Source organism: Diospyros lotus, chromosome 9 (assembly GCF_014633365.1).
Source record: "Diospyros lotus cultivar Yz01 chromosome 9, ASM1463336v1, whole genome shotgun sequence".
NCBI lineage: Eukaryota > Viridiplantae > Streptophyta > Magnoliopsida > Ericales > Ebenaceae > Diospyros > Diospyros lotus.
In genome coordinates this window covers 5495057-5518437 of record NC_068346.1, presented here as the reverse complement: position 1 = coordinate 5518437, position 23381 = coordinate 5495057, and the positions used below count along the sequence as shown (strand labels likewise).

The following is a 23381-nucleotide window of genomic DNA, read 5'->3' as shown; positions in this document are numbered from 1 at the left end:
TGGATATTTTTTTCAGAATTTTATTTTCTTTAATTCTATTTTTTTTATCGAATTTTCTATATTTTCAGCATTTAAAAAATACAAAAATTACCTCCGAACATCTTTTCCGGCGATTGCACACCGGAAAATCGAAGCAACGACACCAAGCTGCTCCTCTCCCTTAATCGATCCCAATGGTACCCTTTTTTGTCGGAAAACACCACCAGAAGCCCTTCAATTTGCCCAAAAACAGTTTGCCCAAGCCGTCCGCCACCAAACTTCGACGAACCAAATTAACATTTGATTTGAACTCCAATTGACACAAAACTTTCCAGACTAGTTGCCCATAGCCTCGCGACCAAAAGTCCCTTATTAGATCATTCGATCGATCATTCTACAATCCGATTTAAACCCTCACGCAATATGTATATATATATATATAGGCCGCCGAATATATATATCTGCAAAAACCACCCCTATACCACCCCCAAAAACTCTCAAAATCTCCAGAATTGCTTCTCACAACCTAGGGAACAAAAGCCCTTTATCAAAATCTCCAATTCTTTCCCAAACTCTCGATCTAAACCTATGAACTTTGATGGAAATCTTCAACCAAAACTCGGCTATTTATAGTCAAATCCGAGCCTTTCTCAACCAATCACAATGGGGTAACGTGAGCTAGAGACTACCCCCACGTCCATGCCAGGATCGACTATGCCTTGGTCGCTGATTTGACAGCAACAGCGGCAGGTGTGGCGGCCATGCCTCACGATGCAAATTCTGGTTTTTTTTTTTTAACATGATAAACTATAATATCTTTTATTAAAAACAATTATAATCTAATATATCATTTCTTTTTAAACATCTAAATTCTGAGGCACTCCCTACCGACAATTCAATTTTCAATCCGAACTGAAGCTATATCGAAAATTAACTCCGATCCAATTTCTTTTGATACTAAAAATCCTATCTCGGGATGCTTAGCAACGACATATCATTTTCCTTTAAAATCTCAGCCTCGGGACATTCTCTGCAGTCGATTCGACGATTTATTTTTACCATCAAGTCGCTTTTCGATATTTTAAATTCATCTAAATTACATAGCAATTTCATGAAAATACGGGGTATTACACGAGCTGAGTAGCCTAATTGACATATCTCATAGCTTAGGCCATTCCATGAATTGAACCCAGACGAAGTGACCTGCGAGCTCGTCCAGATGTCCTCCACCCGAGACGTACTAGGATTTTGAAAGATTGGGCTGATCCACTTGACTGTTTTCGGCTCATAAAAAGTGATTTAGAAAATATCCATAACATAAAAATTTTGTAAAGATAACTTAAAACAAAAAAAAAATTATTTTAGTTATTTTTATCACAAACAAGTTTAAAATTTTTAAAACACAGAAAACGCTACAAATAAAAAAATACGTTTTCAATAATATCAAAATAGATACTCAAAATATAAAATTCAAAATTAAAATACGAAAAGAACAACTCTTAAATTTCTAATGATTTGATTAAAAATTTGAACTTTACTTAAATTATTACTAGCGTAGCAAATTTATCTTAGCGATCTATTTTATTCTCATTAATTAATTAAATAATATAAAAATAACAATTATATAAATAATGGTTGCTGATGGATGATGTTCATCTAGTGCCTTTATACAGAGCCAAAAGCAAAAAAAAAGAAAAAAAAAAACTATTTTAAGTAACATGTATTGCATAAATTACATTGGTGATTGCATTTACATACATGGTAACTATATATTTTGGCTATATTACATAATATTCTCTCACCATATATTGTGAAGATTTACCCAATAATTATTGTCCATATATAGACATATACACTGCATCTGTCCACCAGGAGCTTCTTCATACAATGTTCCTGGGAAAAGCCACACATTTTATTTTAAGTAATAAATTGAATATGATGGTGGTGGTGGTGGTGGTGGTGATTTAAACCTTCCAAAATGAAATCCTTGACCATTGCCTTTGGAAAGAAGCACTAAAAACACTTGAATACTCCAAATTAAATTCCCAGCCAAGGAGAATATTTCTGATTTTTCTCCCCCTTCTTCATTTTCTTCTTTCATTTCTTTTTTGGATAAAAATAATTTCTAAAGGAATGAAATTAAAAATTTAATGTGAGCATCAACTTATCAATTAATTATATATTTTATTTTTTTATTATAAATAGAGCGCCGCTCTCGAAAAACAATCGACATATCGGAGAACAGACAGAGCGTAAGATTTAGGGCACAAGTAGGAGCGAGAGCGACGACAAGCAAGCCGAAGTCATCCAGAGGCGAAAACAGCGTCGTCGTCTAGGTAGAAACCTAAACATTTCTCAATTTTATATATACGCTTTTTAATTTTTTTTTGTTAATCTTTGTTGTGTTTGCGTCGAGATAACTTATTTTTGATATAATCGAACTCGATATCTATACATTCTGAAATTTTAGAGATTTTTTCAAATCGTCTGGCATTCGTCGACTGATCACGAAGAATGGTGTTTAATATAACATAAACCTTTTGTTTTTGGATATATTGTTAGACTTCTAATGGTGCAGCTTGAGAGCAAATAATTATGCTCTTTTGAGTGTCTGAGGTGATTGCATCCATGCTTAAGAGACACTGAGGGTTTCCCCCCTTCTCCAACACCCACTTCAATTCAATTAGTTTCTTCTGATCATGATTCATTTAATTATGTGAATCTTTGTAGGGATCTCAGCGTGCCTTTGTTCATATCTGCTTAATCAGTGACTGTACTTGCCCTCCTCTTCCTAGATTTTGTCCACTTTAGTTAAGTTGAACATGATCTGAAACATTTGTTGTTATACAAAAATTATTCTTCTCAATTATAATTTATCAAAGAAAGATAAAGATTAAAAATTGCTTTTTACTTCCAACTGCGAGAATCTTCACTAGAAAAAATTTAAAATAAAAATCTCAAACAAAAAAGAAACAATTTCACATTTAGCACAATTTTTCTCGGTTTAAAATTCATTGTAATCCTAATTAAGTAGTGTAGTTATGTCTTTAGCTATGTAAATTTCATAATTTCTAGGAGAGGTAATATTTTTCAATTTTTTGTTGAATTGACTTGACTTCATGAGTTTTCAACTCTAATTGTAAGAAAACTAAACTAAATTTTAGAGCGATAATACTTCAAAATTAATTAATAAACGTTCAGGAAATGATAAGATCTTTTGACATTTTAAGTGTGATTAAGGGAAATTGATAATTGATTCATATCTAATTGAAAATTCAAAACTGTAATCTCTCACTTTAGGGGTTTGTATTTTCCAAGTTATAGTTTGAGAATTAATTGCCAAAACGTATATATATGGTTGATTGTAACTAAACATCTGCCACAAAACACAAAGGATCCAACTTCCGACCATTTGCTATATATGCCCAAACAAAACGGCCCTCCTGGGAGTAAAAGCATCTGCATAACCATCTTCGAAAGAAGTTACAGAAGGGGAGGATAGCCTAGATGATCATCAAGGGCTGCACGGACTTTAACTAGTTGATATTCATTCAATATAAACAATAGGAGGCTACACGGTGCAAAGATACGAAACTAGCTAGAGGTGGTTGGACAACAAGCTATATCATCATCCCTCAATTAGCTTGTGCTTGAAAATTTGGACTAGCTAGGACTCAAACAGGGCAGTTTACTAGCTAGATGCATGATTCATGCACCTATATATATGCAGATATTGTTTTAGAAACCAATGATTTTGTGTTCTTTTGTTTTTAAGTGGTTATATCTCCGGCTCTATGATAGATGCTCTAATGGGTATATTGTTTGAATGTGTTCATGTCCATACCTTTCCTTTTATTATTCAAAAGAATAACGCATTCGACTTGTTTGGGAATATATTTATGTCGAATGTTTGGATTGAGCATAGATTCACTTTGTAATTTGACACCATAGATATCATACTAGGGGAAGAAGTTTGTCAAAGATACATTGTCATGTTAATCTTGACTTCATCCTAAGTACAGAAGTTTCCCTGTACAGTCACAAAACAGCCCAAAGAACATTCATCTGAACCTGATACCAACCCTCGTTTAACTGTTTTCATTTGACTCGCAAAACCCCTTCCTCACTATATGATGGAAATAAATCACCAAAACAACATACTTCGCTAGGATCGAGTATAATTTGAAACACATGCCGTATTGGTCATGTACGGAGCCAACAGTGAAGCAAAAAGCCGCCAATATAGATCATCACGCCCCTAATAGATGGCTTCAAATTCCCAAGACGTTCCTTCCTTCACTGGGAAACTGCTAGGTGCACAGAGGGAATGAACAAAGTTGCACATGGGCTTGCATGTAGCATGGGTAACATGAACTCAATTCTCTACTTTTCTATGGCCTCCTCCTATCACCCCAAAATCATCGAAGTAGCAGTAGCTAGTAACTCTCCTGTTTCTTCCTTTTCTAACTAACCTCTCTTGTTCTGTCCTAAGGCGGTTTACCAAGCCAAAATAATAGTAATAAAAACAAATTAATCCTACCTTAGGTTGATAGTTCATATTGGAAAGTAGAGAAAGAGATACCTAGAGGGAAGACAAAGCCCTCGGAACTACTAGCCAGCCCAAAGGCTGAATGAGGCCTACCCAAAAACCAAACCATCTAAGGCCCAGAACCCACAAAATTAAGACTTCCTTCCCTTCTCTCAAAATTGTCCAAAATTAACTCAAACACGCTGGAGAAACTGCCATTCACACGCCCATCTCAGTCAATTAATAGTGTCTCATTACGGCTGAACTCTGACAATTTGACCTCCTTTGAAAGCAATAAAGACTTTGAGCTGAAGTTACTAGACAGGTAGTTGACAGACGAAGGAGGGATTTGTTCAAATGTGAGGGGCAGCCATTTAGAAGCAGGAAGTTAATAAATTAAAAAAAAAAAAAAAACAAGGAGAACTGTAGAAGATGCCAATGTTGTTGAAAAAAATGCAGAGTGTCAATGTTTGAGAAATAATGATCATTGCATCGGTGTTGAAATATATTGTCGTGTCGTTACGTATTGGTTGTTCTGTTTATTCTGCTTAATCTCTTTTTGAAGTTTAATATTGCAACGGTGTCGAAATATATTGTCATGTTGTCGCATATTATTTACTCTGCTTGTTCTGCCTAACCTCTCAAAGTTTAATATCGCATCCATCAGTTAAAATATATTATTATGTCGTCACATACTGATTGCTCTGTTTGTTCTGCCTCATCTCTTTGCGAAGTTTAGCATCAAGAAACATTTTAAAAAGATTGTGCCTGCTCTAAATGAGTCTCGACAAATTTGCCGTAACTGAGTTTTATTTATTTATTTTTTCTCACCAAAGCCACACATACACGAACAAATTTCTAGAATTTCTCTACGTGCCCAGAATAAAGGTCTAATTTCAAGTCGATAAGCTAGCTAGTTCAACTAAAGCCCATATTGGCTTCACTATTTAAAAATATTAACTTATTAATACGTCAGTCTTCATTTCTTGGTTTCACATGGGCATGACATTAGCACAATTAATTATGAGATACTCACCTCAACCACAATTAATGTTTTAAAACCGATTGTAACATGAGATACACACTTGACTCTTAAAACCTTAGAAAGCTGCCTGTGACCCCTTTCGAATGTGGCTGCACTAATATTAGGTTGTTGGTTGACCATTTTCCTTTATTTGTCACTTTTTTTTTTGGGCTCTCAACCAGCATATATGCTCTTTCTTGTGAAGTTCCTTATTTCTTGTTTCTTTTTCATTCTTGAGAAAGATTTGGATGGCTCCCTTTGTGGCAAATCTTCCGTAGTTAATTATTCTTTTGTTCTTTTATGGGATGTGAATTTCTGTACAGTTCCGTAGTTAATTATTCTTTTGTCCTTTTATAGTATCTGATTTTCTCTGTATATTGGCATTCTTTTTGGGGAACTCTCTCTAAACCAAATTAAAATTGACAGGCAGATATATAATAACCATATGCATATTCTTCTTTTTTATGCCAAAATCAACTACTGTTAATTTCAACTCACTCTAGCCCTTCATTTTTTTTTTCCTTACTATTTAATAATTCCTTGTTTTTCGATTATTGTTGCTTTAATCTGTTGATATTTTCCAAATTAATATTATGCCTTCTTCTTATTACATATGCAACCGGAATAATCACCAAATCACATTCTTTTAATGGCTAATGACGGTGATATGAGAATAATTCACACACGGTTATGGTTAAGCTGTCCTTTCATTTAATTTGTATGCTTTTAAATGAATGGACACTACTATAATCCTTAGCTATATACACAACCGTCCTAATAGCAGCTGGAAAGCATAAATTTGCGATTTATAATTAATAACAGTCGCGATCACGAGATCGGCCAATAAAATGGTCACCCCCAATTAAGCCAACCGATTGTACCCTTGCCTTAGAATGCATGGCCATGATTTAGATTGCCATTACATCGTAAGACCGTTGGTGATTATTTTAGGAATGTTATGTAAATTAATAACAAATTATCAGCACATTTTTATTAGTTTTAATTCTTCATAGTAAATAAGTTTTAGGGGTAATTACCAAAAAGAAATTGAACTTCATCTGAGCTTTTAATTTTAGATTGAATGTTTAAATTTTTTTTTTTTTATAATAACAGCTTATTATTTTTATTTAATTTATTTGTTACATACTTTTATCTAGATTCAATTATAAATCTTCGTATGCCCCAAATCTTCGCTAGATTCAATTTCTTTTTGCTATTTCGTCAATTTTTGTAATTAACGTTAAGCATTATTTTAAGAGGTTTGAATTAAGTGGTTTATCCCTAGTGGTCGGAGTAAGTCTTTGGTGGGTCATAGGTGGAGATGTTCTCAACTCTTACCTTTTTCTATTGGGGAAAATGACGGATTTACCCCATCATTCCTTGATCGTGACCACCACAGGGAAAGAGCTCATTGCATGGTAACTGAAATAGAAAGAGTCAAAAACCACAGATTACACCTGATATATATATATGTATATATATCTATATTCTCATTACGAGTCAACATTTTCAAGAGTAAACCTGCACGGAGTGTATATATATATATATAATAGCGTGTATGTATACGTTTGGTATATACATATACTTGTAAACACAGAAATGCACTGTAATATGTTTGTGTTTTACATTTGTGTTGTCGACTTAGTTAATTTTCATTTCAGTTTTCTTGTTTTCACTGCGGGCCTGGTTGGAGATGATGTATGAAGTTTGTCCGTAAGTGAGTAAGAAGGGAGAGAGAGAGAGAGAGAGGTGGGGGTTACGGCCTACTGAGTCGGTGGACCCAATCCATCGCCGCATAGGGACACATTAGGGTGCGTTGGAGGCATCATGAACAGCAACACAGCCATCTCTCTCTCTCTCTCTCTCTCTCTCTGGGTTCGAATTTGTATTTTCATTTAATGAAGAAAAGGATGGAGGAAAATCATCAGAAAAAAAAGATGGAGAAAGGGAGGAAAACTTGTGTGTGTATATGCGTATGTGTATCTGCATGACACCGAATCATATATAGAAGAAATACAGTAGCAGCACCATCGCCTTTTCTCTGAGAAAAAGAAAAAGAAAATTACAAGATTTCGTCTTAAAATCAAGGGAGGATCGATGCTGTAGAGGAAAAAGCCTCAAATGGACATGGGTCGATTCCTTTTCACTTCTTTCTCTCTCCCTTTCTCTCTTTCTTGCCTTGATTTCAGCTTCCTTTTCTGATACCCACCTTTTTTCAGATTTCCCCAACTCTTTAATACACATAATACTCAGTAGCTCCAATGGCCAGTTTTCCAGGTTTCAGATAAGGTGGTGATTTCTAAATTCTGGAGATTGGTTTGTTTTTGACAGAAAGAACGAAGGAGGCTAAAGCAAAAGCAGCCATGGCGGCGCCTTCTTCCTCAGCGGCAGCGTTCTTCGGAATGCGAGAAGAAGACGAAAACCAGATGACTCAACAGCATTCATTACCAGTACCAGCTTCATCCGCAACAACCACCCAGAAACGGAGAAGAAATCAACCTGGAATGCCAAGCAAGTATCGAACAATTTAATTAATAATAAATGAAACTGGGTTGTTCTAGATATCAATTCTTTAATTTCCTTATTTTATCTCAGGAAGAAGAAACCCTAATTTTGGATGTTAATTCAGCCCGGAATTGACATGGGTATTTTTTTAAAGGTCTTTTTCAGGGCGAATTCCAACCCTTCTGATTTTTCTATTCTTTTGTTCTTTGGCTGTTTCCATAGCAGATCCAGACGCAGAGGTTATCGCGCTATCTCCCAGGACCCTAATGGCAACGAACCGGTTTGTTTGTGAGGTTTGCAACAAAGGGTTCCAAAGGGAGCAAAACCTACAGCTCCACAGAAGAGGACACAACCTGCCTTGGAAGCTAAAGCAGAAGACTACAAAAGAGGTGAAGAGGAAGGTCTATCTTTGCCCTGAGCCCACATGCGTCCATCATGACCCTTCAAGGGCTCTCGGAGACCTTACTGGCATCAAGAAACACTACTCTAGAAAACATGGTGAAAAGAAGTATAAGTGTGAGAAGTGTTCGAAGAAATATGCGGTGCAATCTGACTGGAAGGCTCACACCAAGACTTGTGGTACTAGAGAGTACAGATGTGACTGTGGCACTCTTTTCTCAAGGTAAAATTCACCCTTTTCCCTGTGAAATTTATGCATAATTGTAGACTGATTACTATTAAAAAGTTTCAATTTTTTTATTGTGAAAAGTTGGGGGAGAGATATGGTGGGTATTTGCTTGAGGAGGAGAAACATGGCTTCTTTGGTTAGGACTTGGGTTGCTTTAACTGGAAGATTTGGTTTTATTTTTATTGTGTGTTTCTGAAACTGGTCTAAATTGTTTTTGTTCTAGTGTTTGGATTTTTTCAAGTACTGTGGGGTGGGTAATAGCAGCGAACTGGCTGGCTGCACGTGAATCATCTCTGGAAACTGCCATGGCCGTAGGGGTTTTTCAAAACCAAAGAAATTACAGTTCATCGCTCCCTCTCTCTCTCTCCTCCCCCCCCCCCCCCTCGGAAACTCCACCATCTTCGTTTGTCTTTTCACCCATTCACGTGGTCTGCTATTGCCATGTCAAATGGCAATGGGTACCAGGTTTGTTCTCTTATGGGTTGGCAAGATGTTATCAGCTCTGTGCCCTTGCAGGTACTACTTTTCATGATAAACGTCGGTTGAATCAAAGAACCAAGTATCTTACACCATCTCTCTCTCTCTCTCTCTCTCTCTCTCTCGTCCATCAATTATTTGAATGTCAGTTATGGGGCTGTGTTCTTGCCTATTCAGAAACGCAGACATGTGGGTTTTGAGAATTAATTCATTCCAGGGTTCCAAAATGTGCTGTTTTAATGCTTTCAATTCATTGTTCTTAAATCTAACACTGAAAAAATCACTGCTTCATGGGGTTCCGCATTTATTGAATGGGGCTCTAGAAATTGGCTTCTTGATTGATTCCTTTTCATCATCTTGGCTAAATTCTTTTGTTGCGTTTATTTAGCAGGCAGTCCTGAAAAAGGTAAGCCAAATTTGATTGATCAATCATTTCAAATCCATACACGGATTCTTCACCAACCTACCTTAATTAGTTTTTTTTTTTTTCCTCGAGTTGGGAAGTTCAGCTTCTACTGCGTCAGTCCTCTAATTGGTTTCTACCTACTACTTCTATTAATATTCTGCAAATATATCTATCGTACCTAATATTAATTTTTTCAAGAAATATATATATATATATACTATATCTATATTTTTCATGAAATTGGAGAGATGAAATTGTTGGTCAAACCAGTCAATCATACGACTTCCTCGCTATATTGTGATGTTGCATTAGCATTTCCATATCTTTCTTATCTTCTTGAATCACTGTATATTCCAGACCTTCCAAATTGGTCAGTTTCCACAATTCATCAGAACCAAATGTCTCCTTTATTTTCTCACCCAGGAAAAAACTCTTACAGAATTGGACCACAAATATTTGGGGCCATCATCATGCATTCTCAAAACCCTATTGATTTTATTTGCATCATGAAATTAGACATATTTTACTCGATGAGATCTCATTATTGCTGGAACGAATTTGCTGTAGTCAGAAAACCTGTATGGTTTGAACCCTGGTAGCAAAAGAGGCTCACAGCCTTGTACTAGCATGCCAACTGTGGGGTTGACCCGTCTAGTTTACGTCATTTTCAATTCAACCATTTTCTCTTTTTTCTTGTTTCTTTTTAATGTCTATAATAAAGGATATTTAATCGTTTCTAATCATTGCAGGCGAGACAGTTTTATCACACACAGGGCTTTTTGTGATGCACTTGCTCAAGAGACTGCGAGGCATCCATCCACCTTGAACACCATTGGCAGCCACTTATTTGGAAGCAGCAACGTGAGCTTAGGCTTATCTCCAGTGGGCCAGCAAATTTCCTCGATTCAAGACCAGAACCAGCCATCTACTGATCTTCTAAGGCTAGGTGGTTCCAGGACTACTACTGTACAATTTGATACTCTTATTCCGCCCAACATTAGCTCTGCTTTTCGGCCACCGCAGCCTGCTGTGCCTCCTCCGACCTTCTTCATGCCGGAACCAAATCAAGACTACCATGACCATCACGACAACCAATCCCCACATGGGTTGCTCCAAAACAAGCCATTTCATGGACTAATGCAAATTCCTGATCAGCTTCAAAACAATTCAAGCCAACCAAATCTTAGCTTCTTCTCCAATGGCAACAACAGCAGCAGCATTGGTAATGACAACACCAACAATGAAAACAACACCAACAATGGAAATGGCAATGGCAATCTATCCTCTCCAAGCTTCCTGGTTTCAAATCAATTCAACAATGGAAACAATGGTACTGCTGGCGGTGAGAGTTCCAGTCTGTTCTCTGGAAGCCTAATGGGAAACCAAATCTCTTCTTTCTATGGCAGCAACAACAATGTCAGTTCAAACATGTCTGCAACGGCACTACTTCAAAAAGCTGCACAAATCGGTTCAACCACAAGCAAGAGCAGTGCCTCTCTTTTGAGAGGATTTGGAAGCTCCTCCTCAACTGGCACAAAAAACTTCACCAATATTTTTGGGGACAACAATGGAAATGGAACAAACAATCTTCAAGATCTGATGAACTCTCTTGCTGGAGGCAGCTCCAGCAACATCTTTGGAGTTGGGTCTAACCTCTTCGGTACTACAAATGAACAAGAGAATAACTCTTTTGGTGGATTCAATGCAAATAGATCATCAAGCTTTGGGAGCTCCGATAGGCTGACAAGGGACTTTCTTGGGGTTGGAGACCATATGGTTAGGAGCATGAGTGGAGGGTTTTCACAGCAAGGTGGGAATGAGATGGGCTCTTTGGATCAACAACCAAAGACTGCGCGGAAAAGCCAAGCCTTTGGAGAGGGGAATTTTCAGTGAAGAAAGGTGAGCTAATTAGGAGAAAGTAGCAGCAAAGTACAGGTACGTAGAGTACGTAGTGACATAATAAGTTGATTACATTTCAATACAATCAGTCTGTCAGTATATTTGTTGCTTTAAATTCCCCCACACTTGTCACCCTATATATATATACCATTTATTTTGTTGTTCATATAGAGTAAATATAATATGTTTGTGTAGTTTTAAGTCATGGGTGCTGGAATATTGGTCTTAGGATTCTGCATATATATAATGTTTTCAATACTGCTTAGTATGATGCTATATATATATATATATGTTCTTGTTAATGATTAATTTCGATATTACAAAAATAAAAGAGTTCACCAATCTAACAAAGTTTAGGCTCACAAAAGGTACAGAGTTACCTATGTCCTCTTAAAATTAATAATAATTTGGGTGAAATTTTGGATAAGGCATACATAGGTAATTAGGTTTTTGCATGATTATTTGTGCCTTATTATTGTGAAAGCACTGTAATGAAACTCTTGTTTTATATCATTTGAAAAAGGTTTATTGACTCCCATTATAAAGATTTTAATGCCAAGAGGGTTAGCAAAATAGTTAATGGGCGTGGCATCTATGGAAATGTTTGGAAAAGATGGAATTTTGCTCTTCATATTCTTATCATTAAATTGTAGTCACTATATACTTATTTTATAAATTATATATATATGATATATGATGCTGTCAAGCTTGTTGCTTGTCTCTTGAACTTCCTTCCTATCCTACAATATATCCTTATCACATGATCTTTCTTCCATAAACTTGGCATTTCACACAATATTGTCCTCTGCTATTATTGAGGTGCTTGCGTTCCTTCTTATCATTTTTGGAATATAATGTTGCTAAAAAGTTACTTTTTTGTTGCAGGAATGAATTAGGAGAAGCTTTGTTTCTTTCAATACCGAGCCAACATCCATACAATCGTGTTCTGACCAGTAGATCTGCAAGACCATGGAATCTTAATATATGTCACCAAGAGACAGGCAACTAGGTTTTTCAAAGTGAACCCAGAACTTTAGCATTTTGCTTATGTTCGTTTTTCAGGTAGTAGTGTTTGTGTTTCTTTGATTTGGATTATCAGACAAGTAGCAGCAGACAATGAATGCTTTTCCTAAAACCTTTATATACCTTTTTGTGGTTTAGTGATCTTGGATCGTGCGTGTATCCAAGAAACATATATATGTTTTAAGTATATTAAATCCTTTCTAGTTTGACTTTGAAGAATATATCAACTGCTCATATCATATCTACATCATTACTGTTGTTCTTCCATGCATAACATAATTTGGATTATCACATATATGTTCTAATTATGTATTGGGTTTCTGCATCTCAAGCTCTAATAAATGTATAATAATGGTTATATTTTTTAGTATATATTGCTCGAAATCAGTTAGGAACTTATTACGTTTGACTACTCGGATATCTCTCTATTAATGCAGCACCCAATTCCTCTTCTTTCCGTATGTGCGTGATTTCTCAATCCTAATTAATGAATTCCCGTACGTCTTAGCTTTAGCCTATTCTTAGCTTAATGTGCATTTGTTAATTTGTTTTTTTTTTTTTTGGATGCAATCGACAATGCTGTTGTGTACCAATTCCAACTCTCTCTTGATACATTTAGCTGATTTTGTTGTTCGGTTAGGCATTAAAAGCCCTTCATGAGTCAGTTGTTATAGGTTGTATGTGAGTGCCCTCATACCATTTATGTATGTATGTTTTTCCTTTAAGGTTTGTGTTGCCTTCCCAGATGTAGTTGCTATGGTATTTTTGAGTGTTAGATGATACCACAATGCTCCTTTTTGGAGTCTTTCGAGTCTTAGCCTAGGCAATTTGCTTGGTGCATACCTCAATTTGGGGCAGCTTATTTTGCAAATGTCATTTTCTTTGCTGTTCAGTAAAAAAAAAAGGATTTTCAATAACAACTTACAATAAGATATATTGCGGTTTGTGGAGTTGGACAGGGACCATCTTCTCGGGTCATTTAGCCAAATTACAAATAAGGTTCCTATCATTGCTGCTCTTTTATAAAGTCTTTAATTAGTCTAAGTTTCATGCTTGGTGCATGTCTCTTAATGGGGCATTTTAGTTTGGATCCATTTTTAAAATTTTCTATGATCAATAAAACTAAAATTTTTATACAAATTAGAAATAAGAAAATAGAAATCATTTTCCACAACTAAATAACCCTTTTAAATTATTTAACAAAAATATTGTTCGATTATACTATTGCTTTAATTAGTAAAGCTATAGTCCCCGTATTTTGATTAATATACCAACTTTTAATAGTTATTTCTATTTGATGTTAGAAATAATCCTCTTTCATATGGACCATAATCCATGCTTCTTATACACTTATTTGTTGGCTAATTAATGAATTTGTTGATTGGAAGAGAAACCATTTTTTGATTCTCAACTATATTTAGGGTTTCATTATAAAATGTATCTAATAGATGACCATATATATATAAGCTATTTATGGTGTTCAACTATTGATTTTCATCAAGATTCCTCTTCATATCTCTCACTTAGTAATATTAGGGATTGTTTTTGTTTTTTTTTTTTGAAAAAATATTCAATGTAATAATGTCACTACAACATTATGGAGGTTGTATCATGCACAAGCACTAATTAATAATCTATATATCATGTATCGATTACATTTTTTTTTTATAAAAAAAATTCATTAAAAAAAATCACAAAGTCTTCTACAGTTTATGTTAGGTTATACCCCAAGTATCACAAAGAGAATTGAAAGAAAATGAATATTTAGATCTAAATAACCAATTAAAATGATATAATCCTCAACATAATTAAAAAAGATATGACACATATAGGAAGAAGAGGTTGTTTGGCTTATTGTTTTTTAAGATGGCTTTTAAACCTTTCTAGTTAAAAACTATGTAAAACTTTAAAGCGGCTAGTGTTTAAATTGATGATGCATTTGAATAAATGTGTTTGTCATTTATGTAATTACGTATTTAAAAAAAACTGATAAGTTATTAGAACTTAACAAACAACTAAAAAGACATGTTGCTGAATAATATAAATAAAATTCATAAAATACTAATTTTTAATAAAAATAAATTCTAAATTAATATCTAACTGATAAAATTTTTATCATTAGGTGTTGATAAATTATATATAATTATTTAAAAATGTATTAATACAATCTTTTATATTTAAATTTAGGTTTAATTTATAAAAATGTTAAATATATTAATACGATAGATATTAAAAGATATATATGTTAAATATATATATATATATATATATAAGAGTGACGGCAAGAAGAGGCAATGATGCGGAAGACGACAATGGGCTGGGGCGATGGTGATGGGCTAGGGCGACAACAATGGGTTGGAGGCAATGGGCTTGGGTGACAGCTATGGAAGTTGGAGGTGGGCAACGAACGTGATGAAAGAAGAAATAGAGATGATGGCGACGACGATTAGCTAGAGGTAGGATAGGTTGGAGATTGTTTAAGGGCAGGGGGTTAGAAATATTAGAATTCTTGGAGAGTAAAATCGTAAAATAATTGGTCAACAAAATAAGCTGGTAACAGCTTTTTGAGAAAAGTTATCAATAACTTTTCTAAACTGCTATTAAAACAAAGTTTAAGATCCATAACATTTAAACTCTTTAGTTTTTAATAAATACAAATTAAATAAGTTATATAGCGTTTAAACTGAAGAAATAACTTATAAACGGTCAAATTGCTAAGTCAAACACCCTCCAAGTCTTCCAAAAAAAAAAAAAAGACTGCACTTGCAATCTTAAAATGAGAATCCAGTCTTTTTCTAACCTTTCTAATAATTAATAGGCTTTTAATGCAAATGTATTTGGTAGTTGATGAAGATGAATTATATTTTAAATTTATCAAAGATTATAAATTTTCTTATTGTATTCAAATAATTGATATATAATAATATATATATATATGATAGATTATTACTAAGATATAATATTATGTTAGTACGATGACATGATATTATTGTTATATTAAATATTTTATTTTGTGACTAGCATCCCCAAAATTAACTTTTTTTTGGTGGCAAACAATTTTTTTAACTTGAAAACTCGAAAAGATATTCCAAATAGTTATATAAAATTAATAGTATCAATAAAATATTTAATTTTACACTATGAAAAAAGAAAAAACTTTATTTTACACTAAAGAAAATGTTTTTCACAAGCAGATAATTAAAGGTAAATATAATTACTATGAGCAAACTTTTATATATTTGTGACACATTAATTATACACTGTTGCTAAAGATACAATTAGGAACTCAAGCAACCATAACCATTACAGCAATTGTTGCAATTTTTTTTTGGCTCAACTTTAGCAACAATTTGTTATGTATTGCAAAAAAATAAATACGTAGACTCATAATATTGTCGCAAAAAAATATTAAAAGACATTAAATTTAAGCGACACATCGTATTAATTTCTTAAAAAAAGACACATAATATTACATTTAGAGACATTTATTAATTTTGGTCTTTAGTTATCTGTTTCTAAATGTTAATTTTATTACAATGATAGGACCCATTATTAATCTAATTAAGTTTATACCTCTTTAAACATAATATAGAATTATTTAATCTTACCAAACTATTTTATCCGTGCTTAATTATATTTCAATCACTTTGAAAGTCCAAAATTATTATGTGTTTGTACAAAATGTGAAAAGTTATATTTATATCCCAGTTGTGCTTGTCACTAAACATATGTTACACGAATATGCATGCAGATCTGCTAGACAATGATTCGCCAATAGATCAAACTGCCCCAACCAAGCAGGTGGCAATATTATAATATATATATATAGAGAGAGAGAGAGAGAGAGAGGGTGAACAATAATGTAGTTGTAGGTACTTTGCCTCGGACCATAACTCAATATTATATTAGCAAGGACTTGTTGTGCATAACAAGCCAAAGCCAAGAGGACAACACAAAGAACAAGAGTCGTAACTGTGATTAGAATATTAGAGGCCGCGCTTGCTTATAGTTTAGTTTTGTTTAGTATTACGTAATTAACCTATTAGTTTTGGTTTATGGAGACAATCCGAGGATTTTTGTTTGTCGGGCATAGACTGTCTTGATTTGCGTTACCAAATTCGAGTAATATTGAATTCAATTTGGTAGCCGAGCCCAGATGAGTCGTGTTTGTCAACACCAACCAAATAATTAAAAAACCGCCAGGAAATGGAAAATTGTATTGAACGTAACAAAAGGGAATGAATGAGTTTCAACCATTTAGATTGACATGTGACTGCCGTCTAGGGGTCTAAACATTCAGGTAGAAGTCAAATTTTACATAAATAATTGATGCACTTTTCAAGAGTGGATGAAAGTCCTCATCAAGTTGTAAATTAAAAAAAAGAAGAAGTCATTTTCAGAGTTTTAGGTATTAAAAAGCTAACTATGAGGGTCTGTTTTTGATATCTAAAACCTGCCGAATGAATTTTTTTAAACTTCCAACCTTACAAACACTTTTATTCACATTTTAAAATTATATCGACTATTTTTGTAAAATTTTTCTCTATAAAAATGTAAATCTTAGACATGTTTCTGATAGGTTAAAAATGGTTTAAGTGTAGAGCTGTGTAAGATTAACATGAAATTTAATAAAAGTGCATATTATAACAAATCTATTTAGATATGTCTTGTTATTATTCCTTTTTATTTTAATTAAGATGCCTTTTTTTTTTTCATTGCTCTTTTGCTTCTTTTTTTTTTATCAGTAAAGGTAAAACTGGGTTTTTATTGCTCTTTTGCTTCTTTTACTTGCATAGCAAGTGGGTTTTTATTTCTTCCTTAATTTGTTTACATGAGATGCATGCATACTTCCTCTAAATCGCTATGGATTCAATGGATCCATTCGGAGAAACTACGAGGCAAAAAATAATTTATTTTAATTTCTATTAAAGCATAACTGATTGGAGGTATACAACATTAATATATAAATTAAATTTGTGAAAAATATCAATTATTTCTAATGATGTAAAAAAGAATGTTGATGCCTTTTTGCTAGGAAATTAAAATATTTGAATGGCTTAGTTCATTTGGGACCCTACATAAGAACTACCAATCATAGAAACAATTACAAAGGGAGGAAAGAAAAAGAAAAAAAAAAAAGCATAAAAAATCTTCAATATAGAGGAATATATTCTCTATAATTAATTAAGAATATATTTTCTAAATTAAAAATAAATCTTTATAATCAACAAGTTAGAAAAATCTTATGATGACAGGACTTGAACTTGTCACCAATATTTGGGTTAGTGATAAACAAAAAAATATTTCAACATTAAGATTAAATAAAAATCATGTTCGAATATTTAGACTACTAAAAACTTATTCTTACATTAATAAATTAAATAATAGATGATATTCAAATAGTAAATGTCAATTCTTGGAAGGAGTAGAGGAAACTATTTAATCGGCACAAAAATAAAAGAAACATTTAACGAACATGACACGTTCCAAATATCTAAAAAAGAGAAGCCACTAAAAATTATTTAACCAGCATAAGAACAAAAGGAGCCCAACGTGTAACCTTGTAATACATAATAACAAGGACAAACATAAAATCCCTAAAGTAAAACATATATGCTCAAACATAATACAGTACAAGAAGAACTGCAATTAGCAACAGATTTATTTTGAAATTTTTTTTGTAGCTAGATAGAGATGGATTTGCGACAGAAAATTTATATTAGCGACAGAAATCAATATGTAGCACTAGCGATGGATTAGAGATGGAACAATCCATCACTAAGAGTAGCAACAGATTTAGTGACAAAAATTTTAGTCTCTAGATTTACCGGTAGATTTTGCTAGGGATTTAAAGACGAAAAGGCCCCTTCGTGGAAAGAAACTCAAAACTGTGAAAACTAAACTTTACATGACCATTTTGCAATAGTCAAATATTGACAAAGCTTGAAAATTTATATGAGATTACCTTGAAAGGAAGCGAAAATGCCGACCCTTTTACAGTCTTGTCCCTTTTTTTTTATCTCATTAAAATCACTTCTCTTTTTCTTGGGCTGGCGTTGTCACAAAAAATTGAAAATTTGAAATGAGAGAGTGAGAGAGAGAGAGAGAGAGAGGTGAAGCAAGGCCAACATGAACGACGAAAACTGACACATTGTGAGAGTTTGTTAATAAATGCAACAACAAACAATTTGCTTCCTGCAGCCTTTCAAAGTCCATCCAATTAATGTTTGTCACCGAGTATATATTTGGAAAAGAGTTTGGAACTTAAATAATATTGGGATTTAGTAAATCATATATTTGATCTCTCTCCCCGTCCATAGGATGCTCACTTTTAGGACTCTAAATCATCAACTAATGAAGCTTATATATATATAAATGGGTTATATTTTCTCTATGTATAAATCGACATTCCATTTAGCATTGTGAAAAAGCTAGCTGCTCATGGATTGAAAATATGTTGAGGATCTGAATCCCAAAAGCGGGAGTAACTCCTTTTCTCATTCGGGTTATTTTTGAGATGAAATTAGAGATCTTGTGCTAGACATAATTATGGACAAGGGTTTGCTTTGAATTAGACTCTTTAAATCTAAGTACTGAAAGCAATCAACTTTAATGTTACACATCTTCATTGGAATATCAAAGTCGTCCCTGTATTAGAAATGCAATCTCTTGAGAAAGCACACACGTGATGGCCCAAAGCTCTTTAATTGCTCACAAGAATGCAAATGAAGTGGTCACAAATTTGGCCAAATGGGCAAAAAGAAATTTAATTTTTTTGGACTCTTGCAAGGCTCAGATCTTCCATATCTAGTCCCAGAATATTCTTTCAACAAGGAGATGGATCATGTACGTAGCTGATTATTCTTCTTATTTAAACTTTGTTTTGTTTCTTTTTGGTTAGATTCCCTATCCTCTTGTATCCCTTCTTTCTTTTCCTCCAATTGCATATTTATCTAAGAGAAAAAGAAAGAAATTGTGTATGTGTCCTGTAGATGAATAAAAGTTAGAATAATTAGACCATTGTGAAACATTTTATTTGATGTGTAGATACAATAGTGATGGGAATCAATAACAGAAACCTCAGGGTTTCCGATACTTTTCAATCACAGACTCTTGATGAACAAAATTGGAAGCAAAATAAATATACACAAAACAGAAACGAAAAAAGAGAAAGGAGGCAAATTTTTTTTTACCGTAGTTCACTTCAAAATGAGGCTACGTCCACGTTGAGTTCGAGAGAGAAGAGCTCACTACACTATGAGATGAATTCGAGATTACAAATGCGAGTCAGGTAGTAGATTGTAGATAAGGATGCAGGTTCGAGTCATGGCAGCCGCAATGTGAGAGTTTCATCCTCACGTGGGATGGCTCCTTGTGGGCACTATGATGCACTGTGCCTCCTTCCTGGTGCGCCACCGTGTACGATGATTAACCCCTCCCACATGTGCGAGGCAATGTATGGGGGGCCCTTAAACTGAGGGACTTCACCTTTTGCAGACAAGGAATGGCTAAAGTCGTCAGTTAGAATGGTTCATAATAGTGTTGAGAACCAGCTCAAAATAAAGTCATTTTAAGCTATATTTTGAGCTGGTTTAAAAGGGTAAAAAACCTTGACTTGCAGTCACGTACGTGTTCTTTTTCTTCATTTTGAAATAGGAGAAAATCGAAACCATGCAGTGTTGTTCCTCTTCATTCTGCTAATCTTTTTCTTCAATCATCAGCTCATGTTCTATCTTCTTTTGTTCAGTCACCGACAAGCTATGGCAATGATTCCTCGCCACAAAACTTTGGCGAAACCTCGACATCGCCGCAGTCATTGACCTCTACAAGTTGGTATATACTCTCTCTTTCTCGAATATTTCATATTTTGGTATTTTTCAAATGCTATTTTGCATTTCTAGCTAGATCTAGTTTGTTTATGTATAATGTTTGTGTATATGTTCTATGTTGAGAAACAAACCCATGAACAATTTGGGTATATATATATTTCTATTTCTATGTTTATACAGAGTTAAAAATTAAGGTTTTACATTATTTTTGTCTTAAATTTGTAGACTCAACACTACTTGGTTAATACTAACTAGTTGTGCATTTGTGTGCTTGATTATAAACTTATGAACAGTTTGTCTTAAATTAGTTATTTGTTTGTGTGCTAGATGTTACTAGTTTACTTAGGCTATCTTCAATGGGAATCCTTATCCCAATCCCTATTATATTATAAATAATTATCTCCTTATTTTGATTTTGACTAAAAAAGTGCGCATACTCCAACTACACTACTTATTTTCTTCTAGATTTGATTCTCTATTTCATTTATTTATTAATAAACTTCAATTCTATTTATTTTACCTTATTTATAATTTTCACTACTATAAAAATTTATTATTTAATAATTAAATACACACATACACATAATCAATAATCAAATAAATAAAATAATCAGAAAACACATACACAAAATAATCATATATACACATACACAAACTCAATAATCAAATGCACAATATCATTCATTAAATACATAAATAAATAAAAAATTCAAAAATAAAATCACAAACCAATTTGAGATGGACGAACAACAAGCTGCATAAGGACCGCTATTGGACGTTCTGCTGATCGCTCCCACCGCTTCTGCTTCCAGGGGAGAGATTGGCGAGGATCCTCTCCAGTTTCCGATCGCCACACTTGGCAATGCTTTTGAGCTTCGCCATAATGTCGCGAATGAAATTGGCAATGACGAGGTTAGCTATGTTGTGTTGTATTTGATAGTTGCTTAATTAGCAGTTTGTTAGTTAATTTGCATATGTTTTTTAAAATATCATTAAAAATCACAAATTTATGATAAATTTGTAATTCATTATGAATAATGAATTTTAGATTTTGGAAATATGCATAGATTCAAATTTTTTTTATTTTTATTCAGTTATTTTAATTATTATATATTTAATTATTTATTCATTTAATAAAAAATAAAAAAGGATCCAATCCCTATTTGTTTCTGACAATTGATGATAAACTGCTAATTGCTTCTCCTATTGGTTTGATGTCGATCTCTAAAAGGATCGGGTATTTAAATATATATTTAAAAACAAGACTCTTGGGACTCCCTATCACTAGAGTATTTAAATATATATATATATAAATAAAGTGTATTTTATTATATTTTATTTTAAATTAAATATTTTTATTGATTGATTTTATGTAATAAATATATTTTTTAACACTAATCAATAAAAATATTTATATCTAAAAATAAAATATATTTATTACACCTACCATATATCACAAGTGCAAAAAATTTTAAGGTACCTCAAGAGCGTGGTGTGTGCAAAAATGAAGAGTACGGTGCAAAGCCAAAAAGAAGGCAATCCATTACGAAGAGAGTGGTGAAAAATAATTACGAAGAGAGTGGTGAAAAAATAATTGAGAGATCGTAGACACAGAAACCACTTAAATATCTCAAAATTGACAAACCTCGTAGAAAATCAAAGTCTAGAGCCTAGAGGAAGTCAAACTAGTGGCGGAATGATTTGTGGAGAAAGGTTGGTTGGAATGTCAAGAAAGAAACCTGAAGTTCAGCATCAATATATTATATTATATTTGGCTAATTAAGGGGTTAGGTATTTGGTGGGCAGACAAATTCCTGGGGAATGATAGAATAATCAGAGAATATATAATAATATCTCTCTCTTCTGTCTGTATTCGATAATGGAATGTAGCCACTGGATAACTGCAATATAGAATTGCTTTTGCCCAGTGTACTGTAAATAATTAATATTCTTAAATAATTTCATGGACTGTGGATCCCTTGCTTTTCAACAGCACAGCAGCGATGTTCCTGCCAGTGCCTGCTTTCTTTTATCACAAGGAACATATCAAACTAGAAAGAAAGGGAAAAGGAATTAACGAGGAAAGATTGAATACTGTTTCCTGCTGGACGTTTTGGCCATTGCTTCATTCCTTTATATATAATCGTCGATGCTAGCACATAAAATAGATAAAGGATGGAGTTAATGCATGTATTCATTAGATATTTGGACTTGAAGAATTTGACACAAAGTAAAAATTTAGTCCACATCAATCAATTACTAGAGAACACTTCAATAATGTTTTGAGTGAATTTTAAAAAATTGGGGAAAGATTCAGAACCAGGGAAATTGTTAATTGTGTGCCAAACATCAAATAAGTTATGGGTACATAAAAAGCTTTAAAATTGTACTTTTTTGTCATTAAGACCATATATAATAATTTCTTTTGTAATTTAAAAATATTTATTAGGATTTTGATATAATTTGTTATTTTGGCTCATAGACTTCTTTCATTAGCAAAGGTTAGTTAGGTAAGTGTGTAAATTAGAGAGTGATTTGTAATGAAACACTACAACGAGATTGGATGCAATTTGTCCGCACTTAATTAGTGGCATTAGTAATGAAGCGAGTTTTAATAAAAATAGAATAAATTATAAAAAAAATTTAAAAGACATTTTTAAACTACATGAATCTCAATATAAATTATTCAAACCAAATAGGGTGTAAGCCCAATTTACTCTAGGAAGTTTAAGCAAGACTCTATACTAGAATTAGGTGATTTTTAGATTTCACCATTTTAAGTATATAAGGTATGAATGAGAAAAACCCTTTGTTCCTTTGAATATAATCATGTTAGAATATTAGTATGACTTTAGTATCAGACTGTCTTTACTTACAAAATTTGCCACAATTAACAAACAATAATTTTCAACCATTAACTAAATGATTGATGATACAGGTCATCCTGAATTTATTATAGGTTGTTTTTACATAAGAAAAATGTGTGATATGGCAGAAACAATATCAAATTGAATCTAAACAAAGATTTAATTAAGATACATCATCCTGGAAAAAAAATTGCGTTATATAATAGCAACAAAACA

The 23381-nt window shown here is 33.3% G+C and overlaps 2 protein-coding genes across 5 annotated transcripts in view; one reads left to right on the top strand and one right to left on the bottom strand.

The window, feature by feature from the left end:
* Nucleotides 1-7371: 7371 nt before the first annotated feature.
* On the top strand, nucleotides 7372-12690 carry LOC127810448 (protein indeterminate-domain 5, chloroplastic-like). Of its 3 annotated transcripts, none has more exons than XM_052349949.1 (5): nucleotides 7372-7662; nucleotides 7863-8042; nucleotides 8259-8658; nucleotides 10297-11446; nucleotides 12332-12690. In XM_052349949.1, the coding sequence occupies exons 1-4, from the start codon at nucleotides 7653-7655 to the stop codon at nucleotides 11438-11440; spliced, it is 1734 nt and encodes a 577-aa protein (XP_052205909.1). In that variant the 5' UTR covers nucleotides 7372-7652; the 3' UTR covers nucleotides 11441-11446; nucleotides 12332-12690. The 3 variants fall into 3 exon arrangements, with proteins under 3 accessions (XP_052205909.1, XP_052205908.1, XP_052205910.1); XM_052349948.1 differs by having other exon boundaries at nucleotides 7376-7662; nucleotides 10297-11482; XM_052349950.1 differs by having other exon boundaries at nucleotides 7377-7662; nucleotides 8262-8658; nucleotides 10297-11482.
* Nucleotides 12691-23306: 10616 nt separating this feature from the next.
* LOC127810531 (protein indeterminate-domain 5, chloroplastic-like) overlaps nucleotides 23307-23381 on the bottom strand; it is a 4408-nt gene continuing 4333 nt past the window's right edge. For both annotated transcript variants that reach the window (XM_052350065.1, XM_052350066.1), the window contains one exon: nucleotides 23307-23381. This exon is cut by the window's right edge and continues 1190 nt beyond it. The gene's annotated coding sequence lies outside the window, so the exon portion shown is untranslated.

What these genes read in the sequence shown, in the direction of transcription:
- LOC127810448 (XM_052349949.1), top strand. An exon ending in AAATCAACCTGGAATGCCAA is followed by an intron (nt 8,043 to 8,258) that starts GCAAGTATCGAA and finishes CTGTTTCCATAG; the next exon opens with CAGATCCAGACGCAGAGGTT. An exon ending in TGTGGCACTCTTTTCTCAAG is followed by an intron (nt 8,659 to 10,296) that starts GTAAAATTCACC and finishes TAATCATTGCAG; the next exon opens with GCGAGACAGTTTTATCACAC.